Source organism: Daphnia magna, linkage group LG1 (assembly GCF_020631705.1).
Source record: "Daphnia magna isolate NIES linkage group LG1, ASM2063170v1.1, whole genome shotgun sequence".
Taxonomy (NCBI): domain Eukaryota; kingdom Metazoa; phylum Arthropoda; class Branchiopoda; order Diplostraca; family Daphniidae; genus Daphnia; species Daphnia magna.
Genome location: NC_059182.1, coordinates 4,046,490 through 4,072,578, shown reverse-complemented (window position 1 = coordinate 4,072,578; position 26,089 = coordinate 4,046,490). Strand labels below are relative to the sequence as shown.

At 41.8% G+C, this 26,089-nt stretch overlaps 3 protein-coding genes across 7 annotated transcripts; 2 read left to right on the top strand and 1 right to left on the bottom strand.

Annotated features, from left to right (window-relative positions):
- Positions 1 to 20: 20 nt before the first annotated feature.
- LOC116931385 lies at positions 21 to 26,089 on the top strand. Of its 4 annotated transcripts, none has more exons than XM_045168329.1 (4): positions 21 to 300; positions 407 to 869; positions 2,154 to 5,729; positions 25,681 to 26,089. In XM_045168329.1, the coding sequence occupies exons 2-4, from the start codon at positions 782 to 784 to the stop codon at positions 25,983 to 25,985; spliced, it is 3,969 nt and encodes a 1,322-aa protein (XP_045024264.1). In that variant the 5' UTR covers positions 21 to 300; positions 407 to 781; the 3' UTR covers positions 25,986 to 26,089. The 4 variants fall into 4 exon arrangements, with proteins under 4 accessions (XP_045024264.1, XP_045024263.1, XP_045024265.1 ...); XM_045168328.1 differs by lacking the exon at positions 25,681 to 26,089 and having other exon boundaries at positions 407 to 687; positions 762 to 869; positions 2,154 to 6,138; XM_045168330.1 differs by lacking the exon at positions 25,681 to 26,089 and having other exon boundaries at positions 762 to 869; positions 2,154 to 6,138.
- LOC116931377 lies at positions 9,514 to 13,824 on the bottom strand. The gene is made up of 2 exons (XM_045168325.1): positions 13,640 to 13,824; positions 9,514 to 13,571 (listed from the first exon to the last, which is right to left on the bottom strand). Exons 1-2 carry the CDS (start codon positions 13,734 to 13,736, stop codon positions 9,682 to 9,684), a joined length of 3,987 nt encoding a protein of 1,328 aa, XP_045024260.1. The 5' UTR covers positions 13,737 to 13,824; the 3' UTR covers positions 9,514 to 9,681.
- Positions 14,489 to 18,841, top strand: LOC123466431. 2 transcript variants are annotated; one of them, XM_045168332.1, is made up of 3 exons: positions 14,489 to 14,753; positions 14,884 to 18,266; positions 18,297 to 18,841. In XM_045168332.1, the coding sequence occupies exons 1-3, from the start codon at positions 14,666 to 14,668 to the stop codon at positions 18,735 to 18,737; spliced, it is 3,912 nt and encodes a 1,303-aa protein (XP_045024267.1). In that variant the 5' UTR covers positions 14,489 to 14,665; the 3' UTR covers positions 18,738 to 18,841. The 2 variants fall into 2 exon arrangements, with proteins under 2 accessions (XP_045024267.1, XP_045024266.1); XM_045168331.1 differs by having other exon boundaries at positions 14,490 to 14,753; positions 14,884 to 18,841.

The window sequence follows — 26,089 nt, the reverse complement described above, 5'->3', positions numbered from 1 at the left end:
TGTTCTGGAACCTTCTACTCTCTGACACTGGGTTTGCTATCGCAGGGATCAGTGGCCCATTTGATAAATATAGCTACTAGGAGCAGCTTGGAGTCATAACATCCTTAAGTGCTTCGTCAAGGACGCCAAAGGCAATAGTCGCTTCGACCCCACCCTATTGGCCCCAATTTTGAGTGAAAAACATCTTTATCTCAACTGCTGCCATGTTTTGTTTTTTATCCCAGGCTTGATGGCACTAACATTTCAGATTGCACGGCAGATGCTGGTAGGCAAACATCTCAAGATTCAAAGTACACCCGAGTAAGTCATTCTAAAACTAGAACTTTTATTGCCGTCCAAATGCCTTTTTGCACGGTCACTTTGGTAGAACTGAAACGAACCACAAGTCGTTTGTTTTTCATTTCAGTTTGCAGTTGCCGAGTTGCGACCTAAAAGGACATTTCGTCTCGAACAGCGTTTCGAGCTTTGGAAAGTTGCAACGTTTTCGCCAAGCGTAGGGAGGTGCGACTAGTGCGCAACGTGTTTGGGATAATCAAACCATTGCGTTTCAGTTTGCTTGACACTAATGCGTCCTCAATTCTTTTATTTTCGTCCATCGTTGCATCGTTGGCTCAGTAGCGTTGCTAACAGTTCGGTGCGACTCTGCATCACGCTGAAAGTCAATTGTTGAGAGAATTTTCTTTGCAAGTACATATAAAACGGGTTGTACAGCAGACAAGCAGAGTTAAAAGAATATTGATTGCCGTCGCTTTGTACTGCAGATATACAGTGAGTTTTACCAATGGCTGATTCTATCCAATTGTCAGCCCTGGGTCGCGATGCGCTGGTTGGAGATTTCTACAACTACTTCACGGACGCTATTTTGCCAAGTAATTTTTGCATTTTGATAAAAATATATCGAGCATTCTATCAGCGTTCTGTGTGTAGCCAAATCACGTTTACTGCTCTCTAAGAAATATGTCGGGGTTTTTACCGAGAAATAACTCGGTAATCAACGTCAAGACTTTTTTGTCGGCATTTTTTTACAGACAATTTAAATCGGGAAAACAGTGGTAGTCCGAATACTTTTGTCGATTTACCTTTATTTTCCCAAAATTTGGGGGGTGTATGCACCCCCTTCATTCTCAAGGTCCAGACGTCTGGTTTACCCCTTCTACCCCTACTGTATTCTTGTATTTTCAAGGTCTGTCTGTCTAAATGTGTGCAGAAGTCCTTCATCATCATGCAGTACTTTGTAATATCATAAACGGTTGAGACATTATTTTAATTGTTATTGAATAACATTAACTTAAAAATTTTCATTTATTATCATTTTATTTAATGCCAGCTATTAAATTTTTTGTCGATAGTTTAAAACTATTATCTCTCTTCGACCTACTACTATTCGTTTAGCTCTGAGCTGGTGGTTTTGGGGGGATTCGAACCATAGAACCATACGTTTTTTTCAGAGAAGTTGGATATTTTACCACTGTGCCACATTGACTGTCATATGTGTATTGTAGAATGCACTATATTGTGAGACATGTGTAGGGTGAAAGAAAAATTTTCATAGAATTGAAAATCTTATATGTTATGTATATGAATTAGACTTTTGGCCATTGACGCTCCATATAAATTTATTTTATGATTGTCGAATAGTCGAAAAAAGAATTGCAAATCAACAACTGCACGCATTCTCTTCTTCTTGAGGTCAAAAAGGAAAAAATGTGCCTCCCCGTTAAAAAATTCTTATTTGTTAGGATAACAAATTTGCAAAACCTAAGGGAAAACTACATTTTTTTTGGTAATCCTTCATTCTTACATAAACAATACAAACAAAAATATCCCCCACACCTAGGATAAAAATCAGTTAGGTAATTAGGCAAGGCCTCTGGCAATGTTTTTTTTACTTTTCTTTGTTACGATCGCCAACCCGCCCTAATATGTTTGTCCTTCAATCGGAATACCGTGATTGATTATCGGATATTTTTCTTAGCCTTTCAAAAATCATATTGTAGGGATTTTGGCGTAAAATCAGTGAAAAACCGACAAGTATATCGGTAAAAATGGACCGAAATGTAATCTCGGAATTTTTTCCCGACATATTTCTTAGAGGGTGCTTTACTGGTATCCTTAGCGTTGTTTAATCATTTTTTGTGTGTATACACACCCAGGTGGGATTGAAGTACCAAACGAATGCAAGAGTATTTCGAATGCAGAAAGAAAAACGACGTTATCTTTCTTCTACCAGCAGCCATACAAATTCAAACGTCACATACTGGGTCTCAACTCCCATCTATTCCAAAATATTGAAAATGGACTTCCGGATTCTCACCAACCTTGGTTTGCTAATTATCTGAACGAAAAACCGAATAAGGATGACGATGAAAAGGAGGCCCAAGTTACTGCCTTCTTTCGAGTAGAACGACGGACCGAAATCCTCGATCGGAATTTCATGCGTTCCAAAATGTATCAGCTGCGAAGTGGCGACCGAGCGACACATTTGGTTGGTGACGTGATCTATGGAGCTGAATTGATTTGTTCTATGCGTAGACCCTTAAACTTAGAGCGAGAAACAAAAGAGGGTGCCGAACAAAGTATCTATTTAGCGGCCAAAGAGTATTTTAATCAGATAATTTTGGGGGAATCATCGTCTATAGATTTGGATTTGATAGTCATATTAGAGAAGATCTCTTTTACGGTATTCAGCAGCCTTAAACCCGGTGAACAGACTGAAAAGTCTTTCTCGGAATTCGGTCAATATCTGCGAAAGATTTGCTGTTCTGATAAGGACGATTATTCACCCAAGTGGAAACCTATTGATTTGGTTCTTATTTCCATTCTTGCTCAAGTCGAAGCTCGAATTTGGGAAGACCGAAAAAGGGATTTTGCATTTGAGATAGAGCGGCATCGATTCACGTGCACTTGGAATCAAAAAGCGATTAGTAGCATATCCAACCATTCGCATATTAATCGTTTCCCTCGATTTAAAAACGTGATTAACCAGTTTCAAAATTTACTGCAACCTTTTCACAGAAAGATCAATGAATTCTATAAGGCGAATGAACCATGTCATCCAGAAGACGCATTAAAACAAATTTCACCAATCTCAATTTTGCTGAACGATATAAACGATTGGTTGGCCCAACGAGAAAAAGAAATCGAGAAATTTTCCTCGCTTACAAAAGGCACCCAATTTGTTGCACTGGATTTGGAAGAGATAAAAAATGTAATGGCGAAGCAAGACAAGAAATTGGTCAGAGTATTTCACCTTAAAGTCGAATACGAAAAAGATCCTGTAATTGATCGCATTCTGGAAGTAGTCGGTCATCAAACGCTTCAAACAGTAGCTCCTCTGCCCGCTTTGCCGTTTTTCTCGAAAGAAAAAGAATTCTGGTCTGTTAGAAGCGCGTTGAAGGTATTCGCCAAAGAGTCCCAACAAATGGACGGCAGTCTACCCGGAGACACAAGTTGCTACATAGGACTAGTCCCGGTCTCTTCCACAATTAGCAATGGCACTATAAAGAATTATAATTCTTCTGATGAGTTGCTACAAACAATCCACAGAGATGTTTCCTCTAGTTCTACTGGATATGTTTATCCTAAGGTTACCCAAGAACACAAACGAAACCAACAACCACAGACGGGAAATGCTGGGTTTACCCAACTTGCCCGTACATCCGACCATCCTAATCTATCGGCCGGCAAAGAAACACCCATGGAGTGTGATGATTACCTTGCGCTCTCATCGGATTCGGAGAGCACCAAAGGATACGATACTCCAAACACGGCAGAATTCTTCGATCCAGGGAAAACAGAACCGAGGTCCGAACGGAGGAATCTATCCAGCGATTCTATGCTGACAAAGGACGAGCTCGAGAGGCAATTGAAAAAACTTAAACTTGATGGCGAGAAACCGTTAGCACCAGCTAAAGCGGTAGCCAGTAAAATCGAAAACAGTGCGAGGGACATAGGAAGCCCAGAATGCAGATCCAACAACAGAAACTTGCGGGATTTTTCTGAGCACAACACAACAATTTCAGGGTTACCTGAACAAAGAATGGCGTTGAGCCAACATCAAGAAAAGCCCAATGCTGCCGTAGGCTATGGAAACTATGCACATTCTGAAGAAATCAAAGAATCCAAGCTTGATGGTAAAAGATATAGCGGAGTAAATGCACAAGGAATCGCTACTTTTGGTGAACAACGAAGGATTGCTGAAACTTTTATAGACGAAAGAACAAGGTGCAGCGAACGAATAAAAACGGGATCGCTGAATATTTATTTGTTAAATGCGAAGGAAAAAACAAATGGCGACAACATAAAATGGTTCGATATCTGCACGCCTAGCGCATATTCACAATCAAGCGATCACAAAATCATCATTCTGATGGGCGCAACTGGATCCGGCAAAAGCACTCTGATCAACGGCATGATCAACTACATCTTGGGAGTCCAATGGAACGATCCATTTCGTTTCAAATGTGTCCGCGAAGACGAGAACGCGGCCAGGAACCAGGCGCACAGTCAAACGAGTTCTGTAACGGCCTACACTCTCCACCATCAAGAAGGAATGACCATTCCGTATTCCATCACCATCATCGATACCCCTGGTTACGGAGATACAAGAGGAGTTAAAAGAGACAAGGAAATCACGGCCGCCATCCACAGGTTTCTGACTCAACAAGAAATTCCAATCGATGAAATTCACGCCGCTTGTTTTGTGGCCGCTTCGGGTGATAGTCGGCTGACGGCCACCCAACGCTACATCATCGACTCTGTGCTATCCATCTTTGGTAAAGACATGAAGGATAACCTTCGGCTGTTGGTAACATTCGCAGACAATGCCGATCCTCCCGTCGTCGGCGCTTGTCTTTCTGCCAATTTCCCTACAACATCCGCATCAGACGGCATCGCCTACAGCAAATTCAACAGCTCTGTTCTTTATTGTACCAATGCGAAACAGGGAGATGACGAATTCAGTTTTGATCAGTTATTCTGGGACATGGGTCATGAAAATTTTAAGAAATTTTTTTATATGTTGGAAAGAATGAAGGGTAGAGATCTCACGTCCACAAGGGAAGTCATTCATAGCAGACGCCAACTGGAACAGTCGCTGAAAGACATCGAACAAGAAATGGAGGTGTGTCTAACCAACATCGAAAACATAGAAATTTTCCAGAGGAAAATGAAAACGTGTGGCCATAACATGGAGGCCACCAAGAATTTTACGGTTGAACAGACAGTAATGCGGCGTAGGAAGTTAAACTGTGAAAAGGGATTCTTTGCTTATAACTGCGAAAAATGCCGAAAAACCTGCGAGAGGCGAGTAACAAAAAAAAGCTCTCTCCACAAAGAAAAAAGGCCTTGTGAAAACCAGGCCTGCAAATGTCCGCCATCTGATCACTACGTGGAAGAACGGGAATGGAGCACGTTTCCCGAGAAGGTATCTAAGACTTTGCAAGATATGAAAGCCCAATACGAATTGAATTACGATGGCAAGATGACAGCTGAAAAAATCTTGAACGCTTGCTCGGATGATTTGCAAATGGCTAGAGGCAAAGTGTTGAGTCTGCTCGAACAGGTGGCTAAGAACGTCGATTTACTTGAATCGACAGCTCTACGGTCAAACGTACTCAGCCCATCCGATTACCTGAGTTTGATGAGGAGTCGCGTTCAGGAAGAACAGGCACCTGGCTACATGACACGTCTAGAGACATTAGATGATATACAGCGCATGTTGGCCGGTGGTACGTCTCAACCGATTCGTAGCACAGCGCCAATGCCAAACCAAGGGTTCAGACTCCTGTCATCGAATACCGAAAGAGTATCAGATTCGAGTGTCACGCCAAGTTACGTTCAAGCGTACAATAAAGAGCCCAGCTTACCCGCTACGCAGCCCACACCCGTCTACGGTGATGTCAGCGAGAGTAAATCTGGTCGTTCTTGGACGATTAAGGGTTGGCCTAGTAGCTTGTTTGGTATTGGAAAACCAGCGGAAAGCGACAACCAATCCCAACAACAGAAGAAAAAAAACGAAACATGGAAGGTTTAAGTTTGTTTTTTGTGCATATCAAAATTAAATTACAGTTCTAATCATTTATTTGTCTTAACAAAATGATTTTTATGGAGAACAAAAAATAAAGGTATTTGTGGGTGCGCTTTGTTTAAGTGATTCTTTTTTCTAAATGAATTTTAAAAAACGATTGAAGCCTACCGACTCGTAGCTGCTGTCATTGAATTCTGAGAAGACAAAGAAAATATAGAGGAATGGCACGAAAGAAAAATCTGAACCAAAGAATGTTCGTCTTTTTCTGTATGGAAAGGATTCGAAATAGTTTTCTTACTCATGTCGGTAGTCCGAAAAAGACATAAGCTTCTTGCTTTCATCATATCTCACCAGGCGTATTCTAATGCCAACAACAACAACGACAAGCCTTCAGGATATAACAAAGGATATTCCATCCCTTTTCTATTGTTCTTGTCATTTCTCCGCTTGCAATGGTTTTGTAGAGAAGGTAGAAGTTGCACGCTGTTTGCAGACACACTACGTCGCAACCCGGTGGTCCGTCTTGATTTAAAGGATGCCAAGATGCGTTAGATGCCCATAAGGAAAGGTATTTAGAAACTCGAGTTTCATTTTGCATGCATTGCTTTTGATGCTGTCTCCCAGCTGTCTCCTTAAGTGCTATTTATCTTACAATAGTGGTATTTAAAGCTCCTATCTCGAGTTCTTTTATGTCTTTACTGCAAAGTGTTTTATTTTTCCTAAAAGGTAATTCAATGTTATGCTAAATCTTAGTCTGACATTGGAATTTATAGAATTTAACTGTATTTCTATCCATTTCGCAATATTTTAACACAATCCAGTCCATTACAAAAACCTGGTGTATAGTGTTGTTAATCGACTGCATTGCTAGAACAATTTATATATGCACAATATGCATTGAAATATTCCTAACCAAGAAAACCAAAAACATCGTATCGCCGTTGTCGATTGTCCCATTTGATAGTTGCCATGACTACCAGAACTATATCATTCTTGTTTTATGATCGTGTCGTTAGCAATATGTTTCTTATTCTTGTTCCTTAAAAACTGCTGCAGGGATGCGTAAAGAGAGTTGAACTTGGAGTTTTCGTTGTTGTTAGAGTTGAGATTATAATTAGTAGAGCCAAAAACAGGGCGGGATCGAAGGCTTTTAGAATTATCCGACGCTTTTTCGAGGCTTGGCGTCTCATCATCAGCCACAACTTTGTCTTCTGTTTCTTGGGCCGGCCCTTGTGATTTCACGAGAGCATCAACTTCAATCATTTTCCAGAAACAAGAATCGTCGTCATCGGCAATCTCACACGGATCTTGTTCTGGGTTCTGACTGTTTACGTTGGAAATCAGTTCAGAAAATAGTGAGCTGAATAGCAAATTGTCATTTTCGTTGTTGTTGATTTCGTTGTTGTCCATCACCTTTCTGGTGATGGACGATTCATCAATGGTTGGTGAGGTTTCATTGGGATAATTGGGCTCTTACTTGCATTAATGGATGAGACCATGCAAACTAATGCGATGATAACTGATGCCTATAGAATTAATGGAAAATTGCCCACTATTTGTTCTAGGACGTTGCATGTCTAACTGTCTTCTAGGATATCTAACTGTCTTAGAGGATTCTTTGCTTAAAACTGCCAAAAGTGCGACAACGCCTGCGAGACGCTAATAACAAAAATAAGCTTTCTTCTCAAAACCAAAAGGCCTTGTGAAAAGAAGGCCTGCAAATGTTTGCCATCTGATCATAGCGTGGAAGAAAGGGAATGGTGCCTCTTTCCGGAGAAGGTGCCAAAAACTTTACTTGATATGAAAGCCAAATACGAATCGAACTGTAAAGGCATCATGACCGCTGAAAAAATCCTAAACGCTTGCACGGAAAATTTGCAAGTGGCTAGACCCAAAGTGTTGAGTGTACTCCAACAGACGGCTGAGAACGAACGTTTAATTGAATCGAAAGCTCTACGGTCAAACGTACACAGCCCATCCCATTACCTGAGTTTGATGAGGAGTCGTGTTATGGAGGAACAGGCACCTGGCAACCTGACACGTGTAAGGATATTAGATGGTGTACACTATACAGCAGATGCATAAAGAGCAAACTACGCAGTCCACACACAGTCACAGTCATGGCAAAGAGAGTAAACCTGTTTTTTTAAAGAAATTTTTTTGATTTTCTTAGATTTGGAAAAACAGAGGAAAGTGGCAACCGATTACAACAAGAGACAGAAAAAAGGCAATCATGGAAGGTTTAAGCGAGGGGTTGGCAACTTGTGTTGAATTTCGCACACCCTGTCAAGAATCATTTTGAATCTAGGCCTCAACCTGTGTGAGTTTTAAATCGAATTAGGAATCTCAGGCCAAATTCCATTGTGAATCTAAGCCAAAATTGAGAATCTCGTCCACTTTGGCAGGGAGTTGCCAACCCCTCGGGTTTAAGTTTATGTTTCTATCAAAAATGTATTATCGGATGCGCTTTGTCAAAGTGATTCTTCATTCTAAATGAGCAAAAATAAATCGACTGTACCGACTTGCAGCTGCTGCCATTAAATCTTGAGAATTCTTTAAGCTCTAAAATAATTGGCTTTTATTTTTAGATTTCATGTCAACTTTGCCAAGGACGTTTAAGTGTCAAATGGTAACGTTTTTAGTTTTTGTTGACTCATCATCCTGTTTACTCGTTTCATATCTTCGACAAATTCTAGACAAGTAGAAATTGATAAATGAAAATTGTAATATACATTACGTGAAATGCTTTAAAAGTTTAATTTAATTCGTCCTAAGTTGGTGCTCTCGGGAGCCGGATAATTAGCATATTCCGACGGGAAAAAGGTATCTTTTGCTTTGCAACCCAACCTTCTACCTATCCTCCTATCCTTTCACAAAATGATCGCCCATCCTCTAGTGTCTTTGTCTTGCCACTTTGCATATTTTGGTCTACAGACACAGAAATATAGGGGAATGGCACGGAAAGAAACATCTGAACAAAAGGCTGTTCGTCTTTAATTGCAAGGAAAGATGCAAAAGGCCTCTAGGCAGTTAGTGATGGCTATGACTGTTGGGCATTCGTTCAGGTTGGCAGACGATTTCCAACTCACTTTCCAGATTGAATTAAATGGGCCTTCTATTTGTCGCTTGGATCGTCCTGTTGGCCCGTTAGTGCTCTGCTGAACACTGCCCGACTAAGACAAAAATTGTCGTGGCCGTTTCCTAGGCAACGAAATCAAACTGATACGACCTAGTGCTGCTAAACATTTCGTTGGAACCAGCATCGACAAGTGATTGATAACGTGAGTTGTTTGTTTCTAATTACAATAAAAATTACGCATAGCTTAAATCGTGTGTTCGTTTGTACATTGCAGTCTTGTTTGTTTTGATTTTTCATACTTAACTTATTTTTTCATGAACAGCATGGAGCTTATATTCTAGCCTAATCTTTTTCTTTCCGCAATTTCAATGCAATTTGCTAAAGTAACAAGCTCATGTTAAACGTGTTGATTTTAGAATATATTTTTGCGTAGAGAGAGGTGAAACAGGGTACAAAGTTGTGTATACAGGCCATGAACATTCATTATTTTGTTTTTGTTGAACAAGCCTTGAATCAGAGAGTACCAAAATCCAGTAGCATTGCACTGGTTGCTCGTAGCTTTTAGTCACATTAATTAACGCTTAAAACTTTTGAATAAAACCGACGAGGCCCGACGGAGAGTTTGCATGGACTGTGATGAAGAAGGCTGTGTTTTAGAACTCTGATGGTCGTTCACCAGTTTAGTCATCATCTCGGCTACTTGGTGAAGTCTTTGCAGCGTCGTGATTCTCTGTTGGTATCCAGGGCGATGCTCTTGTTTCTCAGTTTCAATCATTAGGTTAATGTAAGACGGTGTGGAGAGCATGTGAGGCTTAAGGGCGATCTCGTTCAATCTCTGTATGCAAGGAGAAGTCTCCTGCACCAGCTCCATCAGCTGCTTTTCATATTGGTCAATCTCTGCCTGAATTTTGGCTAAGAGTTCTTCGTTAGTCAGCGCTTCGGCCTGGGCCCCTTGGTATTGCTTCCGGATGGCTTCTGATGAACGCTGCACTTTTTCCTTCACCATTTCGTACCTGTACTTTTGATTGAAATGAACGTTCGACGGGCACTTGCAGATTCTGCAGATTCCATTTGGATCCATGACGGAGCAACGATGTTTATCGGCGTCACTTGCTTGCGAACAAGGAAAATGGCACGTTGTGGTACATTTTTGACAGTTGGTGGTGAACTGGCCCGTGCCGCTGATATCCGTCGACTTTGGAACAAGAAACTCGACTTCAAAATCAAAATTCTTGTTTTCATCCATTTGTTGTTGATTCTCTGCCAGCAGTTTCTTAATTTGTTCGAACTCGTCGATCCGTGCCAATTTGATTTGGGTACGAAGTTGAAGGCCTTCGACAAGAACTTCTAGTCGTTTTCGTTCTTCGAGCACTTCGCGGGTTAGCGTCAAGGATTTGGCTTCCATGTTCCTCAAATCGGCAAAGAATTTGTCGAAACCTTTAACGGCCAAGTCAAAGTAAGTCCGGTTGAATTCATTTACTTGACGGCTGTTTTTATTAGTCTCGAAAAAAATGGAATTGTTAAATTTATGGTGAAGTGGCAGTTCGGTGATTGGGTCGATGGGTGACGGAATTTTAGCCTGTTTGACAGCGTCGAGGACTGGCGGCAAAGAATTGTCAGCAAATGTCACCATGATGCGGATATTATCTTTGATGTTTTCACCGAAGATTGATAAAATCTGGTCAAAGATATATTGCTGGGTAGGCGTCAATCTGGCGAGCGACGACTGGACGACGAAACAAACGGCCTCTAATTGCTGGATCCCGTGAGGACACTGGAAATAATCCTTGAGTTGTTGCATAATTTTTTTGTCTTTTTCGACTCCGCGCGTATCGCCAAATCCTGGAGTATCGACGATGGTCAGCGAATAATCCAAACGCGAGCCTTTCATCTCGTAAAAATCGTAGGTGGTCACCAAATCCGTCTGACTGTAAGCCTGCGATTTGTCTGCTGGTTCGTTGATCAACTTGAAACGGAAATCATCTTCCCATTCAATGCCCAGTACGTAATTCGCCATAGCGTTGATGAGGGTACTCTTACCTGAACCGGTGGCACCCAGTACCAAGATGGTTCTTTGTCGACGTTTGCCAAACAATGCCAAATAACTCGGCTCACCAAAAAAGTAATGGCCAACTCCCTGAATTTTGGCATTGCCACGTTTTTTCAACGGCAATTCGTAAACGTCAATTCCAGGCGAAGCGGAACATTTTTTGCTGGTACGACGGACGATGATCGCTGCTCGCTCTGCCTCTTGCAATGTACAAGTTTGCAAAATCTCTGACGCCGGGCTATAGAAAGTAGAGCCACTGGCGTTTTTGCATTCAACCCTAACTTGAACGTAGTAAGTCGCACCTGGATCTAGCGGCTCTAATACGATGCTCTTGTTCGTCGTAGTTCGTTGAATGAATGTCGATTCGTGACGGCTATCGCCCTTCCAGCATTCGACAGAGAAAGAGGTAATGATGATTTCTTGATTACTGTTGTCATCGTAGTCGTTATAACCGTCTTCCTCATTATAATAGTAGCCATCTTCGTCATCATTGTCCAAGTAAGGTTGATGATGCCACGAGACAGAAATGCTTGTGTCAGTCACCTCCTGAGCTTGCAATCCAGATGGTGGCTGACAAACTGGATCTATTGTTACTTCGCAGCTGACAGGGCTGAAAGGGCTCCTTCCTCCAAGTGTCTCTGCTGCCACCCTGAACGCGTAAGTCTCACCTGATTGAAGGTAATCAATTTCGATTGTGTTTGCAGACTTCTGGACGGAATACCAATGCTCTTCTTGCCCATCCACTGCGCGATACTGGACCAGATAGTGGCGTAGTCCGGTCGTATCATCAGCCGTCCAACGCAATCCGATCACACCACGACGATTCTTTGTGATCATCAATTGTCCAGGACGCTTTGGGATGGTGAAATCCAACGGTAGAGCCTCTTTCCTACCGCACTCGTATAATCTTGTGAAGGGCAATGTTCGTTCAGTGCATTCGTCGTAAAAGATGATGTAGCGGACGTTCTTGGTATCTGCATTGTGATTCGTAATCCAGTTGGAAAATTCTTGGCCGGACGTGAACATTTGACGAAATATGAGGGACGTCGTCTTCGCTGTTGTTTGCTGGTTGCTACTAGCCCTTGTCAAATTCATCCAGCTCGATGATGCAGAGGCATTAAAATCGTCGATATAACGATTCATCTCGTTAACTAAAGAGTTTAATTCTCCTCTCGGACTGGGCAGATGAAGAACGACGGCGTACGACCCATTGCCTCCGTTTCTGATTTCTTTTTCAAGGCGTTCCATGCTCGACACAACAAGCACACCAGGCAATTTATCCAGACTCTTTAAAGTTTTCAATTCCTGTCTCTGTAGATTGAGCCAGTGTTTCAGCTTTTCAGCAATGAATGGTGACTGGGTCTCCAATGCATCGATGATTTTGGCCATTTTGTTTTCTTGACCCGTTCCACGACGAATTTGAGCAGTCCATACAGACAGGGCTTTGATGAAAGTTGGCAGAAATTGCATTATCAACTCTTTAAAGTGCTTGATTCTTTTGCTGGCTGTCGATGGAATGCATTGGTGACTTTCTAGTCCTTTCAATTCTTCAGCCAACAGTTCCGCTTCCAGACAGATTCCATGAAAACGGCTCAACATATTTTGGCAATGGAATAGCAATTCCCGCGAGACATCTTTAACATTTTGGGGCATTTTAGCAACTCTTTCCTTGACAGCCATCAGCTTGTTGAGTGGATACAACCATACTCTCAGTGGGATGGTCTTTTCTGTTTCACCTTCCAGTATCTTCCTGCAGGATTCGTACTGCTCTGCGACAGGCTTCAATGTCCAATTTTTGCCACCTTGAATATCCACTAGATCGCTGTAGAGAAGGCATTTCAAGTCTTTTGGGATAGAGCAATGTCCACCATCCTCTTCGTCACCTTCTTCGTCCTGATCGGGTTCCAAAGTTTCACCCTCGTTCACCAGCTGGTCTTTAAAGATACGAGCATAAGTGTTGACTTGATTGCCCTGAGAGAAGATGCAAAAGGCCTCAAGGCCGTACGTGATTGCTATGACGACGTGAGTTGCCTGAATTTGCATTAGTCTTTCTGGCCGGCAGACGATGTTCAATTCAATCTCAGGATCGAAAGAGATATTTTTTTCAGAATGGCAGCAATGGACTGCCACATGAGCTCCATGGCTAAATAATTCATCCTTCGAATCGACCCAATCAGCCGCATATTGCCAAGCTCCCTTTAGAGATGGACGCAACAGTCCGGCCATTAAACTCATGGCCGTGTGATCGTCCATTCCTAAATTTGAGAGGAACGGCGCCTGGTCTTCTTTTTCTTCAAGATTCTCGTCTTCTTCGTTGGTTTGCTGGAACGTCTTTATAAAAACTTCCGCATTTTCTTTCGTTTCATCGACAACGGCTGAATCAGACACATCATCTGGGTCCCATAAGCGAATACCTGAACACACCCATCATACAATTATACGAACATTGAAGGTTTGCAATTGTTATGAGTTGTGTTCTTACTTGGTATGATGATATCGTCGACATAATTGTACAGTGTCCCTATGTTAAACTGGCGGCCTAATGCCAGTATTTCGATCCCGTCCAAATCCGTAGGCATTTAAAACGGTTTATTGATTCCCTAACGTTCAATTCGTTCACAACTGGTCCGACAAACTAAAACAAGATCGCACAGGCTGTTCCTAGGTGAAGAAAACCAAATGACACAATCCAGTGGCGCCAACTATTTCTTTGTTACCGAGTTCAACAAATCACTTACCTGATAACGTCAGTTGGCAGTGACAGGGGAAAAAAAAACTACACTGCAATGAGCTCACCTTAGTGTTTAAAGTTCTATTTGCTAAGAGTGGCTACGTGGTTCGTTCACGATAATAACGGCAGTTATCTTTCTCTTGCAACTTCCATCGTGTTTGTTTGTTCTGTTTCCAGGCTGCATGCACCACTGATGTTTGACCATCATCGTTATCCCGTGACACGAGCCGGTGAATTATTAGACTTTAGAACTTTGGCATATTTTTCTTGAACTTTGTTGTTGTCCGAATGCAGCACTTTTTGGTTGGATTGTGTAGGAATAACGCACGTACACTTCACTGGAACTGATATGAAGCTCAAATTGTTTTTCATTGCACCACAATTGCGACATTATGGAAAAACATTTGGACGCAAATAACGTGTAGGCAGGTCTTATGACGTTAGAGTCCATTATTTAGGGCTGATACCGGAGCTTAGACTGAACGAGCGTCAAACTTATCATGGATGCCGCCTTTTTTTTTTCTGTCCAAAGAAGATAAAATGTGTAAATACTGTTTGTATAATTGAAGGAGAAAGAACGACCGCTGATAGTGGCTGTCGTCCTCTATTCTTGGCCCATCGTTGGCTCAGTAGCGTTGCTTCGGTGCGACTCTGCATCACGCGAACATTCAATTGTTAGAAGAATTTCTTTGCAAGTGTTGTTACAGAAGACAAGTGGAGCTAAAAGAATATTGATTGCAGTCGCTTTGTACTGCTGATATACAGTGAGTTTTACCAATGGCTGGTTCTATCCAATTGTCAGCCCTGGGTCGCGATGCGTGGGTTGGAGATTTCTACAACTACTTCACGGACGCTATTTTGCCAAGTAATTTTTGCATTTTGATAAAAATATAACGAGCATTTCATCGGCATTCTGTGTGTAGCCATATCACGTTTACTGCTTTACTGGTATCCTTAGCGTTGTTTAATCATGTTTTGTGTGTATACACACCCAGGTGGGATTGAAGTACCAGACGAATACAAGATAATTTCGAATGCAGGAAGAAAAACGACGTTCTCTTTCTTCTACCAGCAGCCATACGAATTCAAACGTCATATACTGGGTATCAACTCCCATCTATTCCAAAATATTGAAAAGGGACTTCCGGATTCTCACCAACCTTGGTTTGCTAATTATCTGAACGAAAAACCGAATACGGATGACGATGAAAAGGAGGCCCAAGTTACTGCCTTTTTTCGAGTAGAACGACGGACCGAAATCCTCGATCGGAATTTCATGCGTTCCAAACTGTTTGAGTATCAGCTGCGAAGTGGCGACCGAGCGACACATTTGGTTGGTGACGTGATCTATGGAGCTGAATTGATTTGTTCTATGCGTAGACCCTTAAACTTAGAGCGAGAAACAAAAGAGGGTGCCGAACAAAGTATCTATTTAGCGGCCAAAGAGTATTTCAATCAGACAATTGATGGGAAAACACCGTCTATGGATTTGGATTTGAAAGCCAAATTAGAGAAGATTTCTTTTACGGTATTCAGCAGCCTTAAACCCGGTAAACAGACTAAAAAGTCTTTCTCGGAATTCGGTGAATATCTGCAAAAGATTTGCTGTTGTGACGATTATTCGTCCAAGTGGAAACCTATTGATTTAGTTCTCATTCACATTCCTGGTCAAGTCGAAGCTCGAATTTGGGCAGACCGAAGAAGCGATTTTGCATTTGAGATAGAGCAACATAAAGTCACGTTCAATCGGATCCAGAAGACAATTGGTAGTCTATCCAACCATTTTTCTCTCAAGCGTTTCTATCTATTTGAAAACGTGATTAGGCAGTTCCAAAAATTGCTGCCATCCTTTTACGAGAGTATCAAGAAATCCCATCATGTGTTTGCGACGTTTGACATAAACCCCGCCCTAAAGGAAATGAAACGTATTTCAATTTTGCTGAACGATATAAACGATTGGTTGGCCCAACGAGCAAAAGAAATCGAACTATTTTCCTCGCTTACAAAAGGCACTCAGTTAGTTGCACTTGATTTGGCAGAGATAAAAAATTTAATGGCGACGCAAGACAAGAAATCGGTCAGAGTATTCATTCTAAAACTAAGATACGAAGAAGATCCTATAATTAATTGCATACTGAAAGAAATCGGTCATCAAACCACCTTTGCCAAACTGCTCGTTTTGCCGATTTTCTTTGAAGAAAAGAAAGAATTCCGGTCTGTTAGAAAAGCATTGAAGGTATTCGCCAACGAGTCCCAACAAATGGACAGGAGTCTACAAGAAGACACTATTGACTACATAGGACTTGTCCCGGTCTCTGACACATTTGAAGATGGCACTATATTGAAGTCTGATTCTTCTGGGAAATTGCAACATCGAGATCGTTCCTCTAGTAAACCTGCATATTCTTATTCTACGGTTACACAAGATCCCAAACAAAGCCAACAAACACAGACGGGAAATGCTGGGTTTACCCAACCTGCCGAGAGACTCGATCAACGTAATCCATCGGCCGACGAAGGAACACCCATGGATTGTGATGATTTACCTGCGTTGCCATCGGATTCAAAGATCACCAAAGGAGGCGATACTTCAAACATGACACAATTCTTCAATACAGGGAAAAGAGGACCACCGTTCGAACAGGAGAATCCATCCATTGATGATATGAAGACCAAGGCCGAGTCCGACAGGGAAAGCTTACAATTCGACCAATTCGACCAACGTAAGCTGGATGGTGTGGAACCCTCAGAACCAACTACATCGGTAGCCGATCAAATCAAAAACAGCGCGCGGAGCAATAGCGGATTTCGGGATTCTCGCAAGGATAACACCACATTTTTAGCGTTGCCTGTACAAAGCGATGCGTTGAGCCAATATCAAGAAGAGCCCAATGCTGTCACAGATCATCTATGTGAGGAAGATATCAAAGAATCCGAGCTTGGCAGTGGAAGAAATAGCGGACTAATGGCACGAGGAAACGCTGATTCTGGTGAACGACGAAGGATTGCTGAAAGATTAATTGACGAAAGAACAGATTGCAGTAAACGAATAAAAACGGGAACACCGGATATTTATTTGCTAAATGCGATGGAAAAAACAAATATCGACAACATCAAATGGTTCGAAATCTGCCAGTCTGGCGGAAATTCACGGTCACACGGTGCCAAAACTCACAAAATCATCATTTTGATGGGTGCGACTGGATCCGGCAAAAGTACTCTGATCAACGGCATGATCAACTACATCCTAGGAGTCCAATGGAATGATCCATTTCGTTTCAAATGTGTCCGCGAAGACGAGAACGCGGCCAGGAACCAGGCGCACAGCCAAACGAGTTCTGTAACGGCCTACACTCTCCACCATCAAGAAGGGATGACCATTCCGTATTCCATCACCATTATCGATACCCCTGGTTATGGAGATACAAGAGGAGTTAAAAGGGACAAGGAAATCACGGCTGCCATCCACAAGTTTCTGACTCAACAAGAAATTCCAATCGATGAAATTCACGCCGCTTGTTTTGTGGCCGCTTCGGGTGATAGTCGACTGACGGCCACCCAACGCTACATCATCGACTCCGTGCTGTCCATCTTTGGTAAAGACATGAAGGCGAATCTTCGACTGTTGGTAACATTCGCAGACAACGCCGATCCTCCCGTCGTCGGTGCTTGTCTTTCTGCCAATTTCCCTACGACATCCGCATCGGACACCATCGCCTACAGCAAATTCAACAGCTCCGTTCTCTATTGTTCCAATGCGAAACAGGGAGATGACGAATTCAGTTTTGATCAGTTATTCTGGGACATGGGTCATGAAAATTTTAAGAAATTTTTTGATATGTTGGAAAGAATGAAGGGCAGAGATCTCACGTCCACAAGGGAAGTCATTCACAGCCGCCGGCAACTGGAACAGTCGCTGAAAGACATCGAACAAGAAATGGAGGTGTGTCTAACCAACATCGAAAACATAGAAATTTTCCAGAGGAAAATGAAAACGTGTGGCCATAACATGGAGGCCACCAAGAATTTTACGGTTGAACAGACAGTACAGCGCCTTAGGAAGTTTAACTGTCCTAAGGGATTCTTTGCTTATAACTGCGAAAAATGCCAAAAAACCTGCGAGAGGCTAGTAACAAAAAAAAGCTCTCTCCACAAAACCAAAAGGCCTTGTGAAAAAAATGCCTGCAAATGTCCGCTATCTGATCACTACGTGGACGAATGGGAATGGTGCCTGATTCCCGAGAAGGTATCAATGACATTGCAAGATGTGAAAGCCCAATACGAATCGAACTGTAAAGGCATGATGACCGCTGAAAAAATCCTAAACGCTTGCACGGAAGATTTGCTTATGGCTAGAGCCAAAGTGTTGAGTCTGCTCGAACAGGTGGCTAAGAACGTCGATTTACTTGAATCGACAGCTCTACGGTCAAACGTACTCAGCCCATCCGATTACCTGAGTTTGATGAGGAGTCGCGTTCAGGAAGAACAGGCACCTGGCTACATGACACGTCTAGAGACATTAGATGATATACAGCGCATGTTGGCCGGTGGTACGTCTCAACCGATTCGTAGCACAGCGCCAATGCCAAACCAAGGGTTCAGACTCCTGTCATCGAATACCGAAAGAGTATCAGATTCGATTGTCACGCCAAGTTACGTTCAAGCGTACAATAAAGAGCCCAGCTTACCCGCTACGCAGCCCACACCCGTCTACGGTGATGTCAGCGAGAGTAAATCTGGTCGTTCTTGGACGAGTAGGGCTAGTAGCTTCCTTGGAATTGGAAAAACAGCGGAAAGCGACAACCAATCCCAACAACAGAAGAAAAAAAACGAAACATGGAAGGTTTAAGTTTGTTTTTTGTGCATATCAAAATTAAATTACAGTTCTAATCATTTCTTTATCTTAACAAAACGATTTTTATGGAGAACAAAAAATAAAGGTATTTGTGGGTGCGCTTTGTTTAAGTGATTCTTTTTTCTAAATGAATTTTAAAAAACGACTGAAGCCTACCGACTCGTAGCTGCTGTCATTAAATTCTGAGAAGACAAAGAAAATATAGAGGAATGGCACGGAAAGAAACATCTGAACCAAAGAATGTTCGTGTTTTCTGTATGGAAAGGATTCGAAATAGTTTTCTTACCCATGTCGGTTGTCCGAAAAAGACCTAAGCTTCTTGCAATCATCATATCGCACTAGGCGTATTCTAATGCCAACAACAACATCGACAAGCCTTCAGGATATAACAAAGGATATTCCATCCCTTTTCTATTGTTCTTGTCATTTTTCCGCTTGCAATGGTTTTGTAGAGAAGGTAGAAGTTGCACGCTGTTTGCAGACACACTACGTCGCAACCCGGTGGTCCGTCTTGATTTAAAGGATGCCAAGATGCGTTAGATGCCCATAAGGAAAGGTATTTAGAAACTCGAGTTTCATTTTGCATGCATTGCTTTTGATGCTGTCTCCCAGCTGTCTCCTTAAGTGCTAATTATCTTACAATAGTGGTATTTAAAGCTCCTATCTCGAGTTCTTTTATGTCTTTACTGCAAAGTGTTTTATTTTTTCAAAAAGGTAATTCAATGTTATGCTAAATCTTAGTCTGACATTGGAATTGATAGAATTTAACTGTATTTCTATCCATTTCACAATATTTTAACACAATCCAGTCCATTACAAAAACCTGGTGTATAGTGTTGTTAATCGACTGCATTGCTAGAGCAATTTATACATGCACAATATGCATTGAAATATTCCTAACCAAGAAAACCAAAAACATCGTATCGCCGTTGTCGATTGTCCCATTTGATAGTTGCCATGACTACCAGAACTATATCATTCTTGTTTTATGATCGTGTCGATGGCAATAAGTTTCTTATTCTTGTTCCTTAAAAACTGCTGCAGGGATGCGTAAAGAGAGTTGAACTTGGAGTTTTCGTTGTTGTTAGAGTTGAGATTATAATTAGTAGAGCCAAAAACAGGGCGGGATCGAAGGCTTTTAGAATTATCCGACGCTTTTTCGAGGCTTGGCGTCTCATCATCAGCCACAACTTTGTCTTCTGTTTCTTGGGCCGGCCCTTGTGATTTCACGAGAGCATCAACTTCAATCATTTTCCAGAAACAAGAGTCATCGTCATCGGCAATCTCACATGGATCTTGTTCAGGGTTCTGCGTTGGCAATCAGTTCAGAAAATAGTGAGCTGAATAGCAAATTGTCATTTTCGTTGTTGTTGGTGTTGATCAACGTCTCTGATGATGGACGATTCATCAATGGTCGGTTAGGTTTCATTGCGACCATTGGACGAACTAGCATTAATGGTTTAGGCCATGCTAACTAATGTGATGATAACTGATGCCTATAGAATTAATGGAAAATTGCTCACTATTTGTTCTAGGACGCTGCTATTAATTTTTTAATCATTTTTTAGTTACCGTTAAATGCATGTTTATTCGCAGAAGTTGTGGTGCAGGAGGGTGAGGACGACGAGTGTGCTGAATTTACACTGACAGACGAAATGCTTTTATACTAAAACTGTTTCTTCCGATATTCATTTCCCATTGTCAAGGTCCTCGGCGAGAGACTTTTATTTTTATCTAGTTAAAATTATCGTTAATCTGGCCAGATTAACTACGTGCTTGTCAACCCAATTAATTGGCTGGAATTCATGAGGAACCCTTACATATTACCTGAAACCTTGTGATGACGGGAAGTTAAAACCGCAAACTGAACATCACAGCAACTAAAAATACACGGCCTTGCAATTAAAACTAGGTTAGTATCTGCAAGTTCGTTTGAGTTCTACTGTTCTTTTTTTATTCATCTTCCTCATTATGCCGGCAATTGATTATATTCGTATGTTTTCCAGCATGTTTTGGCTGTTTTCCGGTTTGCCACATCATCATTTCAAAGGTTTCCCTTTAGAGAGCAAAGATGATACGAAGGAACCCAAGTGCACTGATTAAACAAAGGACCCTTCCAAATGGTGAAGTTTTGCGAAATAATTAGAAGCTCATTCCACAACCACTTTGATTTAAAGGTGCACTGTCTGTACGCCACTTGTATATAAAGACGCACTAAAAGTCATCAAAGTCACCACAAATTTCCAGTTTGACTTCAAAGCATTTCCAGCTCTTTTCCACTTCAATCAATCACTATGAGGATTATTGTAAGTACAATACAAATATGTATAGCATTTCTGTTTTTAATTTACTTGCATATCTACTATGCTGTCTAATAGATTTATATTGAAAATCGGATGTTAGTAACGGTTTTATGTGAATTATTTACGTTTTCCAGGTCGCTCTTTTCGCTCTTGTTTTGGCCGTGTGCATCGTGACGAGCCAATGCAAACCGACGGGAAACACCAACATCAACCAAAATAGCAACGCAAACTCCAATTTTGATTTCCTATCGAGTTTCCTTAGCTCCGTGTTGATCCAACAAAGAAAAGCCAAGGCTATCGCAAGCCGAGCTAAAGTTGAATCTCCCGCCGCCGTAAGCATCACCCAGCCAACGGCCGAGGCCCAACAAGACGTTAAACAAACCGCTGATGAATCCCAAGCACCGGCCGAGGACACCGTGGTGGATGTTGCTTCCACCGATGAATTTGCCCCTCGTTCTGAGCCTCAAGAAGATGCACCCCAAGATGACGATCAGTTTATGTTCATCCAATCGCGTATGGCACAAGACTTTTAAGCTGCTCTCCAGGCTATTTGACAGAACGCAATCACCTTGACGACCATTGACATGCATTTATAGCATTAAATGCCAAAAAATGCAAATCTGTTTATCATAATTCTCTGATTTCACAGGTTAAGTGAATAAATGAATTGTAAAAGAGAATTAGAAGATGAATAGAAAACGAAAAGTATATCGAAGAAAAATATCGAGAATTTAAACAACAGCTCTTTGTGGCTGAAGCAAATTGAATGCCAGTGCTTTTTTCTTTGCTAAAACGCGAAATGCTTCGAGGCAGTAATACGTGACGGTTATATACGACGACGTCCCATTTAAAATAAGACACTTTTGTTATGACTGAAACTAACAATTTAAAGCTGACTGACGTTTGATTAGTTACAACTATTCCGGAATGATAAATTTAAATTTGTAGAAATAACGCACGAACGTTCAAAAGGAACTGATACGAACCACAAGTTGTTTTTTCCATTTCAGTTGCGACATCACAGAAGGACGTTTGGACACATACAAACGTTTGGGCAAGCAAGCGGCTTATCACGCCATTTGTTCATCATTTCAAGCTGATACCGAAGCTCAGACTGAACAAACGTCAGGTTATTAAGGTAAGCTTGGATGATAACGAATGTAAATACGATTTCTAGATATCAGGAGGGAAGAATGGTTTGCGGATAGCAACTGCCTTCTTTTGATTCTTTGCAAATCGTTGGTTCAGTTCCATTCTTCACAGTTTCGGTGTTGCTCTGCATAATTAGAGACCATCAACTCTTCGATCAGTTTTTTTTTTAATTAGCGCAGAAAATACAAAATCCGAAGGTGAACAACAGCAGGTAAGCCGCTGCAGTTAATTATGCATTTATTATACAATCCATTTGAACTATTGCTAAACGTTTCAGTCGAATTAAAAGTCCATCAAATGGCTGAACCCATTCGAATATCGACCCTGGGTCGTGATGCGCAGGTCGGAGATCTCTACAACTACCTCACCGACGTCATTGTGCCAAGTAGTAACCATAAACTTTCAAAACATAGAATGTGAAGTCTATTACAATTTTGGTTGTAGCATAATTTATTTTGGTTGGCGGCCGCATCAACATTTGTAGCATTATTACAATTGCTGTTATGTTTGCGTGTTAGGTGGGATTGACGTACCGAACGAACGTAAAACGATTTCGGATACTGTGGGAGACCCGAAGCTCTCATTCATCTACCAGCAACCCGAAAAATCTAAACGTCATTTTCTTGGTATCAACTCTCATCTACTTCAGAATATGAAGCGAGGGTCGGTGCCCGGTCACCAACTTTGGTTCTCCGATTACCTCAATACAAACTCGATGGATGGCGACGAAGGACACGCTCAAGTCACGCTCTTGTTTCGAGTAGTTCGACGAACCGAAACCCTGGATTTGGATTTTCTACGATCGAAAATAGACGACTATCAGCTTAGAAGTACTGCCGGGGGGGCAACGCATGTCATTGATGAGGTCGTCTACGGCGCGGAGGTGATTTGTTCTATGCGCAAAGCGTTAGATTTATCGCAAGAAACAAAGGAGAGCGCTGAAGTTAGTATTTACTTTGCGGCTAAGAAGTATTTGGATGAGACAATCGGGAAATCGACCAGTCTGGAATTGCCAGTCGAATTGGACCAAGTCCCTTGTACGGTTTTGAGTAGCATCAAACCTGGTAAAAAGAATGAAATGTCTTTTCACTCATTCAATCTCTACTTGCAAAATCTGCTGGATACGGACAACAATCGACAGAAGTGGAAACCTATGGAATTTCTTTTACGAAATATGTCTGCTGCTCATATCGAAGCCAAACTATGTTCAGAGAGAAAGGATGATGTCGCACTGGAAAAAGAGCATCATCAAGTCAACAGAAAATGGATTACTAAAGAAATGCTGGACATTTCTAACGATCCTTCTCTTAAACGTTTTCCTTTGCTCGAAAAATTTATTTGCTACTTCCGTGATCTACTGCCTCGTTTTTGGAAGGGAATCGACGAAACCTACAAAACGTTGGAGATGTTACCCGAAGAAAAGGTTTTAGAAGAAATGATTTATATTTCAGATTGGCTGAAGAAAGTAATGGACTTGTTTGCCTGTTGGCGTAAGGATATCCGAGAAATGTGTTGGCTTTTGAAAGACACCGATTTAGTTCTGCTGGAGATGCAAGAAATCGAAGCTCAAATGACGACAAAGGATTGCAAACTCGCCAAACTGTTCGTCTTGAACCTTGAATACAAGAAAGTCCCTATTGTAAATGACGTAGAGGAATTAGTTGGTCAACAAACCTCGACTGTTATGCTACCCGTTTTGCCAAGTTTCTCTTACGAGAAGGAGCACATCGGATGTATTCGTTCCGCGTTAAGTCAATTCGCAAACGAGGCAAGGCTGGCCAATTTAAGTTCATCACTTGGCACTAGCTACTACGTAGCACTTGACTCTTCAACGTTGGAAAATGGAGCTATAGTAACCATAGACTATTCTGGCAAATCACCAATAGTTATCTCAGAGGATAATCCAGTCGAGTACTTGAAAAAGAAGCAAAAGCACCAATTGCTTTTCAGCAGTTCTTCAGTTTCTGCTTCTTTGCCTCCTCCTTTGACCCCAACTGTTGTTTCAAATCAATTGTACGGTGCAAACGTAACAGAGCAGTCAACATCCATTCACATCCCAGTTCAGAAAAATTGTAACAATTATGGAAACATGGAACGAAATTCCATAGTAAACAAGATCAGTAGTATTTGCGAGGGTGATGCCAAAACATCTGTAGTGTTTCCTTCTCAAGCAGAAGGCATGACTCAACATTGGGACAAGAGGGACGGAATCGGAGGTGGTAGAGGCAATGGAAGCATCAAAAATAATAAAGAAATCGATCCTTTTGAAAATCAAAATGCTACACGACATTCTAAAACGAACAGCAGTAAGATAGATCAGACTGGAATAAGATCTGCGCCGGACGAGACAATTTTAAGTTTAGAGAAGATAAGTTTGCACGATACAAATGCAAGAAAGCCATCCACATCCGCTGATTCTCCACATCAGAAGAATTTTAACGATGGTAGAAGCAAAAAACGAAATGTAACACGAGCTGACAAGGTCGGTGGGGCAGAAGATTTTGACGCAGATCAAGATTATACGACTTATAGAAACATAAAGTCTCATGACAATCGAAGAATTGCGGAAATTTATGCTGACGAGAGCAGCTCGTATAGCAAATCAATCAGAAATGGATTGCCGAACGTATACTTGCTAAACACGATGGAAAAATCAAATAGCGAAAAAATCAATTGGTTCGACATCTGCCGGCCCGGCGATTCTATGCGGTCGCGTAATCCCAAGAATCACAAAATCATTATTTTGATGGGTATCACTGGATCGGGAAAAAGCACTCTAATCAACGGCATGATCAACTACATTTTAGGAGTCCAATGGAATGATCCGTTTCGTTTCAAGTGCGTCCGCGAAGACGAAAACGTGGCCAGGAACCAGGCGCACAGTCAAACGAGTTCAGTAACGGCCTACACTCTCCGCCATCAAGAAGGAATGGCCATTCCGTATTCCATCACCATCATCGATACCCCTGGTTATGGAGATACAAGAGGAGTTAAAAGAGATAAGGAAATCACGGCCGCCATCAACAGGTTTCTGACTCAACAAGAAATTCCAATCGATGAAATTCACGCCGCTTGTTTTGTGGCCGCTTCGGGTGATAGTCGACTGACGGCCACCCAACGCTACATCATCGACTCTGTGCTGTCCATCTTTGGTAAAGACATGAAGGCGAATCTTCGACTGTTGGTAACATTCGCAGACAACGCCGATCCTCCCGTCGTCGGTGCTTGTCTTTCTGCCAATTTCCCTACAACATCCGCATCAGACGGCATCGCCTACAGCAAATTCAACAGCTCCGTTCTCTATTGTTCCAATGCGAAACAGGGAGATGACGAATTCAGTTTTGATCAGTTATTCTGGGACATGGGTCATGAAAATTTTAAGAAATTTTTTTATATGTTGGAAAGAATGAAGGGCAGAGATCTCACGTCCACAAGGGAAGTCATTCACAGCCGCCGGCAACTGGAACAGTCGCTGGCCGGTGGTACGTCTCAACCGATTCGTAGCACAGCGCCAATGCCAAACCAAGGGTTCAGACTCCTGTCATCGAATACCGAAAGAGTATCAGATTCGAGTATCACGCCAAGTTACGGTCAAGCGTACAATAAAGAGCCCAGCTTACCCGCTACGCAGCTTACACCCGTCTACGGTGATGTCAGCGAGAGGAAATCTGGTCTTTCTTGGACGATTAAGGGTTGGCCTAGTAGCCTCTTTGGTATTGGAAAACCAGCGGAAAGCGACAACCAATCCCAACAACAGAAGAAAAAAAACGAAACATGGAAGTTTTAAGTTAGTTTTTTGTGCATATCAAAATTAAATTACAGTTCTAATCATTTCTTTGTCTTAACAAAACGATTTTTATGGAGAACAAAAAATAAAGGTATTTGTGGGTG

Excerpts from the sequence above, each read along its gene's own strand:
- LOC123466431 (XM_045168331.1), top strand. The coding sequence starts at position 14,666 with ATGGCTGGTTCTATCCAATTGTCAGCCCTGGGTCGCGATGCGTGGGTT. Across the intron at positions 14,754-14,883 it reads CACGGACGCTATTTTGCCAA|GTGGGATTGAAGTACCAGAC; the intron begins GTAATTTTTGCA and ends ATACACACCCAG.
- LOC116931385 (XM_045168329.1), top strand. The coding sequence starts at position 782 with ATGGCTGATTCTATCCAATTGTCAGCCCTGGGTCGCGATGCGCTGGTT. Across the intron at positions 870-2,153 it reads CACGGACGCTATTTTGCCAA|GTGGGATTGAAGTACCAAAC; the intron begins GTAATTTTTGCA and ends ATACACACCCAG. Across the intron at positions 5,730-25,680 it reads ACAGCGCATGTTGGCCGGTG|GTACGTCTCAACCGATTCGT; the intron begins GTACGTCTCAAC and ends CGCTGGCCGGTG.
- LOC116931377 (XM_045168325.1), bottom strand. The coding sequence starts at position 13,736 with ATGCCTACGGATTTGGACGGGATCGAAATACTGGCATTAGGCCGCCAG. Across the intron at positions 13,572-13,639 it reads CGACGATATCATCATACCAA|GTATTCGCTTATGGGACCCA; the intron begins GTAAGAACACAA and ends GGGTGTGTTCAG.